Genomic DNA, 13,344 nt, shown 5'->3' on the forward strand with positions numbered 1-13,344 from the left:
CTATAGATGTTGATTGAAAGTGTAAATGAGTTTACTTATTTCTTGGACTATCACAAGAGAGTCTTCATCAGGTTGTGATTTTTTTCTCCCCTGGTAATACGAAATTTAACATTTTTAACATTTAAATATGGAGTCACTGGATTTGCATTGTGTTGTTCTTCAGGACTGTATCAACTCTTTTGTTAGCTTAACTTGGTTAATACTTAAAGTATAAACATAATTCCCTTGTTTAAACATTAAATGCAAATGGAGATTCTGCTTTTATTTTGCAAGAACGTTTACTGAAGATGACCTTAGAAGAGAGACGCAAAGAATACCTAAGAGACTATGTTCCCCTGAACAGCATTCTATCGTGGAAGGAGGAGATGAAGGGCAAGGGCCAAAATGATGGTAAGTTTCTTGGAACATTTTTTAGGTAGATATTGTTCCCATTTGTTTATGACTCCTGCAGGACAATTGTTGAGAGAAATGAATAACTGGCATTCAATAAAGCGATTAGTATTTTGGTATTTGAAATTATTGTTTGGCTATGATTTTATTGTTTTTAGTAACCTATGGTGTTTTTTAAGCTTATAGGAAAGTATATTAACATAATTTGTGTTCTGAAATATACCACATTTATAATATGGTACTTCTTTTACAGGTCCTTTGTTTTTCTATTCTATAACAGTTCTTGGAGCAAATGCTATTAGAGATTTGCTGCTTTGGTGGTGTGGCCCTTTGAGTTTGCTTTAAGTTCATTTACAATGGATTTTCTAATGTTATTTTAAGGATTGGGGATACAGTTGAAAGAGAGTATATTAGGAAAAAATAGAAAAACCAAAGAACATTTCTTATTATTTTAGAGAATATATTTTGTATGATGTGTTATTATGTCTATATATAAAGTATTTGTATGACAGAATTTACTCTCAAAGTCTTTATGATTTGGTGAGAATCTAGATTATGTTAGAATATAAAGGAAGTTTTAAGGATTAAAAAGGTACATGAAAAAGTTTCTAAAAACAACATAATAGATTTAATGGATGTTTAATATGCTTATCCTTGAATTAACACTCATTGGTATTAATGATCTGGATGTAAAGTTCAGACAAACGGTGCTTCTTAAGGTACTTAACAGTTGAGAAAGACTTTATGAAAGAAATGAACTTGAAACATGCTAATTTCACAGGTTGTGGTCTTAGATCGATGGAACTACACAGGGTACTATGGGTCCAGAAAATAAAGACTAGCGTGGAATTCGTATGGATAAAATCTTAAGGGAAAGATTAGGCCTTGGTGTCTGTGAAGAGAACACATTGACCTGAGGATTTGGGTTTTAGACACAACTTTGTTTTTCTAGAAAGGCAAAGCATGTGGGATTGGGAGTGAAAAGCTGTGGGTTCTTTTAGACCTTACATAGCCTGGAAACGTGTGACCTTGGGCAAGCAGGGTAGCAGCTCTACCCCAGGTTCTAATGGGGTCGTTGGACAAGCTGATTGGGATATGCACATCTGACTGTCTGCCCAGTGTCTTCAGTAAATGCAAGTTGTTTTAAGAATGGTCTGATTCCAAACTGGTAAGATTTGCCTTAAGAAGCCCCTGCCTGACCACGTGAGCATCATGGAACCCAAAGATGAAATGCTGCCCACCACTCCCATCTCAGAAGGGTGGGAAACCAGAGCCACCTGCATTGCCCCAGCCAGTCCCCACAGTGTAACAGGGTCTCCTTGGCAGCTGTATTCTAGAGTCTGGTTGTTGCTCTGTAAAGACCTTTAATAAAATCTTGTACAAAGGTTTAAAAAAAAAAAAAAAGAATGGTCTGATTAAGACATCAGTGAAAGAGAAAAGAAAGTGCTGTATAATGAAAAGAATACAGGGCTAGAAATCAGGGGAACAGAATTCTGGTCCCTTATCTTACCTAAGGCTATGTGCCTCTTCATGTTTGGGTCTCAGTAATTTCTTTTTTTTGTTCATAAGCAACTGGTATTGAGTATTTCAGCAGCAGCAGCAGCTTTTTTTTTTTTTAAATGGCTACAGTTTGAGTATCCCTTATGCAAAATGCATGGTACCAGAAGTGTTTGGGGTTTGGGATTGTTTGGATTATACTTGCTGGTTCAGCATTCCTAATCCAAAATCCAAAATGTTCCAGTGAGCATTTCCTTTGAGCATTATGTTGGTGCTCAAAAAGTTTCAGATTTTGGAGCATTTTGGATTTTGAATTTTTGTATTAGGACTACTCAGCCTGTACTAAATGTTCCCCAAATCAGAAAATAATACATTGGATAAAATGACACCTAACATAGTTATCCTCTAACAAGACACTGTATGTGTAATCCTGCCTCCCAATATGAGCTTTATAAGTGGTTTACAACTGCTCTGTGTGTTTCTTATTTTCCCCCTTAACGCTGTTTTAAACTTGAAAGTCCTCCATGGGGAACAAGGTGATGTGATCAAAATTATATTTCTATTTTTCCTGAAATGTTACTTGCTCCTCTCTGTTGTGACCTAGAAACTGGTGACTGGCCTCTTCCTTTTTCATGAAGTGGAATGGCTCATTTTACAAGTAATATTTGTAAATATTTCTATACAATACACATTTTTTTTTTTTTTTTTTTTTTTTTTTTTTTTTTGGAGACGGAGTCTCGCTGTGTCACCCAGGCTGGAGTGCAGTGGCCGGATCTCAGCTCACTGCAAGCTCTGCCTCCCGGGTTTTTACGCCATTCTCCTGCCTCAGCCTCCCGAGTAGCCGGGACTACAGGCGCCCGCCACCTCGCCCGGCTAGTTTTTTGTATTTTTTAGTAGAGACGGGGTTTCACCGTGTTAGCCAGGATGGTCTCGAACTCCTGACCTCGTGATCCGCCCGTCTCGGCCTCCCAAAGTGCTGGGATTACAGGCTTGAGCCACTGCGCCTGGCCTACAATACACATTTTTAATATGACTTTTTCTTGTGTTACCTATTCAGTGCGCAGGTATTAGAAAATATTAGTCAAGAGAGTTTTAGTGTTTTAACAGTTTAAAAGATCCTTTAAAAATATAAATTTACAAAAAATAATAAAAGACAACTATACATATGGTTATACTTGAAAAGTTTAAGTCATTGCTTATACACATATGTGTATAGGTATTGATATTTATATTAAATACGGGATTTTAAACTAAGTTTTAAAAGAAGTCTATAAATCCTTGTCACTTAGTTTCTAATTGTAGGAAATGAACAATATTTATTGGGCTAGGACAGTATATCAGTTTTTAATTTAGTAGCTTATCATTACTTACGTTTTTATAGAGGGCCATTTTTGCCTGAATATTCCTGAGTACTTGAATAGTTCTTGAGCTATTGCTTTTAATTTTTTTCTTGCTTTGTTCAGATTTATTTTACTTTAACCAAATGCTGCTTGTTATTATAGCATAGTAGAAAGTTAAATAAAAAAGAGGGGAGGGGCCAAATGTATTTGTAACAATGTGGGTTTTAAGCCTTCTTAAAACAAAAGGTAACAAAATATTGCCAAGGAACACAAAATCAGTGTTTGTATGGAAAGGTGGAAGCAAGTAGATAGTATTTTTACTTTGACTTGCCCCTTTGGTAATATTGGAAAGCCATGAATTAGAAGAGGAAAGAATGGGAGATGATTACCAAAAAATAAAAAAATAAAATAACCCAGAAACAAAAACCCCACCCAGAAAAACCCATTAAATACATAATTTGCTTGCTGTTTATGTTTGTATTTGTTAAACTGTTGTTAGCTAATCTCTAGACTTACATATTTCTGATTACTTCTTCCTCTGTATTACCAATTATGTCAGTTGCTATATTGCAGGGATTTTAAAAGTCTTGCCTCTCCTATTGTACTATGTCTCTAGCACCTGCAATGGTGCCTTCTGGGTTGGTGGGGCTCAATCAGTAAGTTAAATATTGCCTCAGGAGTTAATAGCCTATCAGGGACAATTCTTTCTCCAAACTTTTTTTTTGAAACTGAGTCTCACTTGTCCTCTGGGCTGGAGTGCAGTGGTGCGATGTGGGCTCACTGCAGCCTCCACTTCCTGGCTTCAAGCGATTCTCCTGCTGAGCTCCTGAGTAGCTGGGATTATAGGTGCGCACCACCACGCCTGACTAATTTTTGTAGTTTTTGTGAAGATGGGCTTTTACTCTGTTGGCCAGGCTGGTCTTGAACTCCTGATCTCTAGTGATCTGCCCATGTTGGCCTCCTAAAGTGCTGGGATTACAGCCGTGAGCCACTGCACCTGCCGCTTTTTCCAGACTTTTAATGAGCACTTATAAATATATGTAAAACTAGAATACAGTCATGTGCCACAAAATGATGTTTTGGTCTTTGACAGACTGCATATATGATGGTGGTCCCATAAGATTATAATACTGTATTTTTACTATGCCTTTTCTGTGTTTACATAGGTTTAAATACACAATGACTTACCATTGTGTTATAGTTGCCTACAGTATTATGGACAGTAACATGCTGTATGGGTTTTAGCCTAGGAGCAATTGGCTGTACCATATAATCTAGGTGTGTAGTAGACTGTTTACCATCTAGATTTTTGTAAGTACACCTTATGATGTTTGCACAGCAATGAAATCACCTAATGCCTTTCTCAGAACGTATTCCCATTGTTAAGCAATGCCTGGCTGTAGCAATGCATCCATTACCCAGTTTCCACAGTTATTATATGGCCAGTTTTATTTCATCTATACCAGTGCTCCCTATACCTTCCCCCCAGGCTATTTTGAATGAAATCACATATGTCATATCAATTTTATCTGTAAATGAATATCTGTATGTATGCATATGTATGTATCTCTAAAAGATGGGAGCATATTTTTGTTTTTTTACTAAAATACTATTATTACCTCTCAAATTTAAAATTTAACTTAAAATTTAATTTTTGATATAATTGAATATCCATTTAGTATTCATGTTTTTCCCATTGTCTCATAAAGGATTTTTTTTTTTTTTTACAATGATTTGCTTGAATCTAGATCTAATCACGGTCCATATATTGCATTTGATTGATATGTTCCTTAAGTAACTTTTAATCTATAGTTACCTCTCTCTGTCCTTTTTTCCTTCTTCCCTTATAATTTATTTATTGAATACACTAGGCTGTCCTGCAGAATTTTTTATATTTTGAATTTTGATTACTGTATCACTCTGGTATCATTGAACATGTTCCTCTATCCCCTTTATTTCTTACGAGTTGGTAGTTAAATCCAGAGGTTTGTTCAGAGTTGGGTTTAAATTTTTTTGAAAGAATACTTTATTGTGCATCTTTTTGCATCGTATTACAAGGCACATAATGCATCATTGTCTCTCTCAGTAGTGATAAGATTGATCCCTGGATTCATGTATTGTCAGCTAAATATTGTCACTAAACTGTCTGGTGTAAAGTTCTCTGACAATCTTTTACCTAATGGTTTTAGCAGCCATTCGTGATTATTGCTTAGATCCATTACTTTATTAGGGATTGCAAAATAGTGTTATTTGAATTTTATCATTCCTTATTTATTAGTTGGACTTCTATAAAGAGGAACTTTGTTATTAAGTCTTTTATTATGCAGTACAGTTCATACAGGAGAGCAGAATAAATACCATATTTCCCTTATTTACTGATTTTCAGATTGAGTTCATTCCCTAAAATCCTCCACAGGTAACCAAAGAGTTCTTTTTTTAAAATTTTTGACTATCATTTTAAATTTGCCCCTTCCTTTTCCCCTCTTCTCTGTCTCTTCCTCCCTTTCAGCATGTATATTAAATGAGAATGTCCCAGTGGTTAACAGTCTACAAAGGAGGCATATATGTGTGTGTTTGCGCATGCATGTACATGTATTTATAGCTCCCATATAAAATACATAGAATTACTAAACAGTAGGCCCAGGATATGGTGGAAAGACAAAGGTAGATATATAAATGGGTGGATGGATAGATATGATAGAAAGATGGCATTACTTCTTTGTTGAGACAAGAGTTCCAGTTCTTGCGTTTAATTGTTATACCTTCCGTTCATCTCCTTTGCTACTACCATGTTAAGACTCCGCTGGAATACCACCTGGAGAAGCAATGTTATTGTTACACTTTTTGGATGGAGTAGTGTTTGCAGAGACTCTGCCAGGCTTATGCTAATTTTCTGTGACTGGTTAGTATCAGGGAAAGCAGCTATAGCTATAAGTTTAGGTTGTCTTTGAGTAATTACTTTTAATGTTTATACAGAACAGCAATGGGGAAAAATAAAATAATAACGAAGATGAATTAGGTGAAAATTATAAAATTATCTTATACTCAAATATAAAATATTTTTAAAAATTGGTCATTTAAAGAGCCATCTATGATAATACTATACTGAATGGGCAAAACCTGGAAGCATTCCCCTTGAAAACCAACACAAGACAAGGATGCCCTCTCTTACCACTCCTATTCAAGATAATATTGGGATAATATTGGCCAGGGTAATCAGGCAAGAGAATGAGGTAAAGGGTATTCAGCTAGGAAGAGAGAAAGTCAAACTATTATTGTTTGTAGATTACATGATCCTGTACGTAGAAAACCCCATCATGTCAGCCCAATAGCTTTGCAAACTGATAAGCAACTTCAGCAAAGTCTCAGGATGCAAAATAAATGTGCAAAAATCTCTAGCATTCCTATACACCAAAAATAGGCAAGCCAAGAGGCAAGTCACAAATGAGCTCCCATTCACAATTGCCACAAAACGAATAAAATACCTAGGAATATGGCTAACAAGGGAAGCAAAGGACCTCTTCAAGGAGACCTACAAACCACTGCTCAAGGAAATCAGAGAGGACACAAATGGAGAAACATTCCATGCTCAAAGATAGGAAGAATCAATATTATGAAAATGGCCATACTGCCCAAAGCAATGTATAGATTCAGTACTATTCCTATTAAACTACCATCAACATTCTTCACAGAATTAGAAGAAACTAGTTTAAAATTCATATGGAACCAAAAAAGAGCCCAAATAGCCAAGACAGACCTAAGCAAAAAGAACAAAGCTAGAAGCGTCATGCTACCTGACTTCAATCTATACTACAAGGCCAAAGTAACCAAAATGGCATGGGACTGGTACAAGAACAGACATAGACCAATGGAACAGAATAGAAAACCCAGAAATAAGATTGCACACCTACAACCATGTGATCTCCGACAAACCTGGCAAAAACAAGCAATGGAGAAAGGATTCTCTATTTAATAAATGGTGCTGGGAAAACTGCTAGTCATACGCAGAAAATTGAAACTGGACCCCTTCTTTACACCAGATATACAAATTAATTCAAGATGGATTAAAGACTTAAATGTAAAACCCCAAACTAAAAATCCTGGAAGACAACATATGCAGTACCATTCAGGATATAGGCATGGGCAAAGATTTCATGATGAAGATGCCAAAAACAATTGCAACAAAAGCAAAAATTGACAAATGGGATTTAATTACACTAAAGAGCTTCTGTACAGTAAAAGAAGCTCTAAGAGTGAACAGACAAACTACAGAATGGGAGAAAATTTTTGTAATCTGTCCATCCGACAGAGGTCTTATATCCAGCATCTATAAGGAACTTAAATTTACAAGGAAAAAACCAAACAACCCATTAAAAATAGACAAAGGACATGAACAGGCACTTCTCAAAAGAAGACATACATGTGGCCAACAAACATATGAGAAAAAGCTCAGCATTACTCATCGTTAGAGAAATGCAAATCAAAACCACAATGAGGTACCATCTCACACCAGTCTGAATGGCTATTATTAAAAAGTCAAAGAACAACAGATGCTGGTGAGGTTATAGAGAAAAAGGAACACTTATACACTGTTGGTGGGAATGTAAATTAGTTCAACCATTGTGGAAGACTGTGACGATGCCTTAAAGACCTAGAGGCAAAAATACTGTTTGACCCAGCAATCCCGTTACTGGGTGTATATACCCAAATGAATATAAATCATTCTATTATAAAGATAATAAAAGAAGGCGTATGCTCATTACAGCACTACTCACAGTGGCAAAGACATAGAATCAACTTAAATGCCCATCAATGATAGACCGGATAAAGAAAATGTGGTACATATACACTATGCAATACTATGCAGCCATAAAAAGGAACAACATGTGTTGTTCATATGCAGCCATAAAAAGGAACAACAACATGTCCCTTTGCAGGGACATGGATAGAGCTAGAAGCTCTTATCTAGAAGCCATTATCCTTAACAAACTAACGCAGTAACAGAAAACCAAATACCACATGTTCTCACTTGTATGTGGGAGCTGAATGATGAGAACACGTGGACACATTGCGGGGAATAACACACACTGGGCCTGTCAGGTGAGGGTGGGAGGAGTGAGAGCATCAGGAAGAATAGCTAGTGGATGCTGGGCTCAATACTTAGGTAATGGGATGATCTGTGTAGCCAGCCACTATGGTACACATTTATCTGTCTGACAAATCTGCATGTCCTGCACATGCATCCCTGAACTTAAATGAAAGTTGGAAATTAAAAAAAAATTGGTCATTTAGAAAGACTTTATATTTCAAATTTTTTATATATGTTTATCTGTATGACATACTATAATAAAGGAAGCTAGAGAAAAAGTGCTATTAAGATTGTAAGAGAAAATCTACTTACTGTTTATTAAGTGGGAGTGGGTCATCCCAAAAGTCTTCATCTTCATTGTCTTCACATTGAATAGGCTTAGGAGGATGGGGGACTGGTTGGTCCTGCTCTCTCAGGGGTGGCAGAGGTAGAAGAGGTGGAGGGAAGGTAGAGGGGGAGGCAGGTATGTGTGATGCAGCTTCACAGAAATACATTGTAATTTCTGTCTTTTTTGCTTTTTCATTTCTCTAAAAATGTATGGTACCAGTCCTTTAATCTTTTTTCCACTGTTTAGTTTCAGTGCCTATGTCATAGAATGGTCTGTGTCATAAATCAAAAACAGTCTTGAATAATAGGAACCCTTCTGCCAGATTGTCTAGTGTCAGTTTGTTTTCTGGCACTGCATCTGGTATGTCTTCTTTCTCATTGTCTGACACTGGTTTGGTAGCATTCATCTCCATCAAGTTTTCTTCTGTTAATTCCTCTGGTGTGGTGTCTGTTAGCTCTTGAATTTCTCCAAGATCTGCATCTTGAAACCCTTCACCCCCTGCCCTTTTTGCCATATTCCCAATCTCTTTCATGATTTCCTTGATTGACTGTGTCGTACATTCTGTGAAGCCACGTGCAACATCTGGACAAAGTTTTCTCCAGCACGAATTCTGTTTTGGGCTTGACGCTTTTCATGGCTTTTTCTATAACAGCAGTGGAATTTTCAGTGGTGTAATTCTTCCAAACTTTGATGTTCTCTCTGTCAGGGTTCTCTTTCACGGCATTCACAGCGTCTTCCAAAGAATACTGTGTATAGTGATGCTTAAAGGTCCTTATGACCCCCTGATATAGAAGCTGCATTATGGACACCGTGTTAGGGGGCAAGTAGACCACTTTGATACCTGTGGTGTTGAACTCATGGGGTTCTGGGTGGCCAGGGGCATGGTACAACCTCAGAATAACTTTAAAAGGCAGTCCCTTACTGGCAAGGTGCTTCCTGATCAGGAACAAAGTGTCTCATTTTCTAGGCCTTTCTTGTGCAATCCAAAGACTGGCAGCTGGTGTTTATCCTTTTCCTTCAGGGCTTGGAGGTTAGCAGCCTTATAAATAAGGGCAACTTTGATCATAAACCTGACTGTATTTGCATAAAACAGCCTGTTCCTTCCTGTTTTAAATCTTGGTGCTTGCATCTCTTCCTTACTAATGAATATCTTTTGTGGCATTTCCTCCCCTCAGAATAGAGCACTTTTGTCTGCGTTAAAAAGCCTGTTCAAGTAGATATTCTTTCTCCTCAATGATTTTCTTAATGGCATCTGGGAATTTACCTTCTACCTCTTGGTCAGCAGTAGCTGTTTCTCCTATTATTGTGACTTTTTTTTTTTTTTTTTTTTAAGACAGAGTCTTGCTCTGTCGCCCAGGCTGGGGTACAGTGGCATGATCTTAGCTCACTGCAACCTTTGCCTCCCAGGTTCAAGTGATTCTTGTACCTCAGCTGCCCAGTTAGCTGGGGTTATAGGCATGTACCCCTGCGCAGCTAATTTTTATATTTTTAGTAGAGATGGGGTTTCACCATGTTGGCCGGGCTGGTCTGGAACTCCTGGCCTCAAGTGATCCACCCTCCTCTGCCTCCCAGTGTGCTGGGATTACAGGTGTGAGCCACTGCACTCAGGCTGTGACTTGTTTTAAGACGGACTTCTTTCTAACACGTATCAAACCATCCTTTGCTGGCATTAAAATTCTTCAGCTTTAGATCCTCATCTTCCTTAATGCTTTAGGTTGCCATATAATGACTTTGCTTTTTCTCAGATCCTATTAGAGTCTGTGTGTATGCTCATTCTTCTAGCAATCCTGCACTCGCATAAAAGCTGCATTTTCAGTATGAGATTATCAGTATGAGATTAAAAGATATTTCGCAAAAAGTGCAAGGTTTTCGGGCCTGCGGGCATAGCTGTAGTGATGCAAATTTTCTTTCCTTTTTTAAATAATGACTTTTAGGCTGGATTCATGTATCTTAAATGGTGAGGGATTTCTGCTGCAGACCTCAATGTCAGGTACTTCAGCTTTTTATTTGAATGTCATGACTTTTCTCTGCTTCTTGGGAGTACTTCCAGCATCACTAATGGCACTTTGTGTGGGTCCATGATGTTATTCAGGTTTATGGTATCGCACTAAACATGATGAAAAATATGAGACAACTGCAAGAGATCCACTTTTTTACTGTGATATGCAATTTACTGGAGAGACAGACTGTTCACGCAGAGGTGTTCAGCCTTACATAGCATTTTCAGTGGATACTTGAAATACTTGAGCTCACAACAATAGCAATAGGAGGCTCGGCTAAGAAATATTACAGTAGTACAGTATGTACTGTGGTTAATTTTGTGCAGTTGTGATTTAGTACTGCCTCTTTACCTTTGTTTACCTTTCTCTTGACTGTGAATGGTGCCATGTATGATCTGTAAGTGTGTACATAAGTTTTGATAAATTTTCATTTTTGTAATAGATTTGGGTATATTTTATGGTAGTAAATGATGAAACAGACTAGTGTCTACATGTAATTTAAGCATTCATGACATATTTTTTCTTAATTTTTGTATTTCTAGACTATGTGGTTTGCCAGTTTTTTTTTTTCAAATTGTTGCAAGTCTCTAAAAAATGTTCCAATATATTTATTGAAAAAATGCATAAGTGGACCTGTGCAGTTCAAACCTGCGTTGTACAAGGGTCAACTGTACTTTCTAAGATTATTTTAACAACACATCAATTTCATTGTGTATTGCAGTGTGTACCACTAAGTATTATGTAAATTGTCCTTATATTAAGCTTTTTTTTTTTTTTTTGAGACAGAGTTTCGCTCTTGTTGCCCAGGCTAGAGTGCAATGGCACTTGACCTTGTCTCACTGCAACCTCCACCTGCTGGGTTCAAGCGATTCTCCTGCCTTAGCCTCCTGAGTCACTGGGGTTACAGGCGCCCGCCATCACGCCCAGCTAATTTTTTTGTGTTTTCAGTAGAGATGGGGTTTCACCATGTTGGCCAGGCTGGTCTCGAACTCCTGACCTCAGGTGATCCACCTGCCTCGGGCTCCCAAAGAAGCTTGTTTTTAAAAATAATGTAGAAACAAACCCCCCAAATCTTTTATTTTTGGATGTATATGCACATGGCTTTGTGTTGACACCACAGGATGGAAAATTCTTCCTTTATATTTCCTAAGTCTGTAACTTCATCACATATTCTTCTAGTTTTTGTTTTAACATATTAAATGAATCATGTTAGTAAATATTTTGGTCATTGTAAGCAGATACTTTGACATGGGTTGCAGACTGGTGGTAGCCAGAGACAACTTTTCCTTTCTTGCTCCCCCCTACCCCCACCCCCAATAATTTTTGCATATTAATGTCTTCTTTCAGATGTATTCATTAAAGTTGACAGATAAATTGTATTTCATAATGTTTTTATCTTTTTCCGAAATACCTAGTTACTGAATTTTCATCAAAGTGTTTAAAACAAGAATTTAAGTGTAGCTTATTTATTTATCTAAGCCTTTGATTTAGAAGCAGGTTGAGGATTGCTGATGAAATAAATAACAAAATATCATGCCAGGGCAATGAAAACTAAGATTTTTGAGCACGAGAGCTACATAAACTTTAATATGATGAGAATAAATTGGCAACAGTTCATACAACAATTTAGAGGGTATGCAGTTTCCACCCTGTAATAGCCTTTTTGCTTCTCCAGAGTTAACTCATTTGCCATTTTTTCCTCCTGCAGATATATCCATTCTTCTTTCATAGTTTTTCCATGTTCACTTATCATACCAGTTCCTCATTTAATTTTCTCTGTTTATAACCCAATACATCTATTCTTTCTTGATTAATCTTTACTTGCTTTTCTTTTCTTTCTGGTTTTTTTTTTTTTTTTTTGGTTTGTTTTTTTGTTTTTTTATTTTTTTGTTTTTTTAGATAGGGTCTCACTGTTGCCCAGGCTGGAGTACAATGGTGCAATCATGGCTCACTGCAGCCTTGACCTCCTGGGCTCCATTGATTCTCCTACCTCAGCCTCCTGAGTAGTTGGGACTACAGGTGCACACCACCGTGCCCAGCTAATTTTTTTTTTTTTTTTTTTGGTAGATGTGGGGTTTTACCATGTTGCACAGGCTAGTCTCGAACTCCTGGGCTCAAGCAATTGGCCATTCAAAGTGCTGGTATTACAAGTGTGATCTACTGTGCCCAGCCCCTTTTCTTGAGTTCTCTCGTTTCCCAATCTACTCTTGTAAATGTGAGCTTTTTAATTGTGGTAAAATATACATAACATAAAATTTGCCATTTTTACTATTTTTAAATGTTCAGTTTAGTGACATTGAGTACATTTACAGTGCTGTGCGACAATCACCAGTATCCACTTTCACAATTTTTTCATCTTCCCAGATAGAAACTTTGAGGTGGGTGCAGTGGCTTGCTCCTGTAATCCCAGCTGCTCAGGAGGCTGAAGCAGGAGGATAGCTTGAGGCTAAAAGCTTGAGACCAGCCTCGGCAACATAGTGAGACTTCGTCTCTAACGTGAACATTCAAAAAAAAATTGGTAGTGTGCCCTTGTTGTCCCAGCTACTCAGGTGGCTGAAGTAGGAGGATTGCTTGAACCCAGGAGTTTGAGGCTGCAATGAGCTATGATTTGCACTACTGCACTCCGGCCTAGGCAACAGAGTAGACCTCTTCTCTTAAAAAGAAACGAAAGAAACTGTGTAAACTTTGTACCCATTAAAC

At 37.4% G+C, this 13,344-nt stretch overlaps 1 protein-coding gene across 13 annotated transcripts in view; it reads left to right on the top strand.

Annotated features, from left to right (window-relative positions):
* Nucleotides 1-13,344, top strand: part of LOC105481485 (mono-ADP ribosylhydrolase 2) — a 2,105,812-nt gene that overhangs the window by 11,561 nt on the left and 2,080,907 nt on the right. For 12 of the 13 annotated variants that reach the window (XM_071080856.1, XM_071080850.1, XM_071080851.1 and 9 more), the window contains one exon: nucleotides 274-390. In XM_071080856.1, coding sequence (XP_070936957.1) covers nucleotides 288-390 — 103 coding nt within the window. In that variant the 5' untranslated portion in view covers nucleotides 274-287. Of the gene's footprint in view, nucleotides 1-273; nucleotides 391-13,344 lie in introns of those variants that run through there. The other variant, XM_071080862.1, reaches the window with a different exon arrangement.

This window comes from Macaca nemestrina, chromosome 15, assembly GCF_043159975.1.
Source record: "Macaca nemestrina isolate mMacNem1 chromosome 15, mMacNem.hap1, whole genome shotgun sequence".
Lineage (NCBI taxonomy): Eukaryota > Metazoa > Chordata > Mammalia > Primates > Cercopithecidae > Macaca > Macaca nemestrina.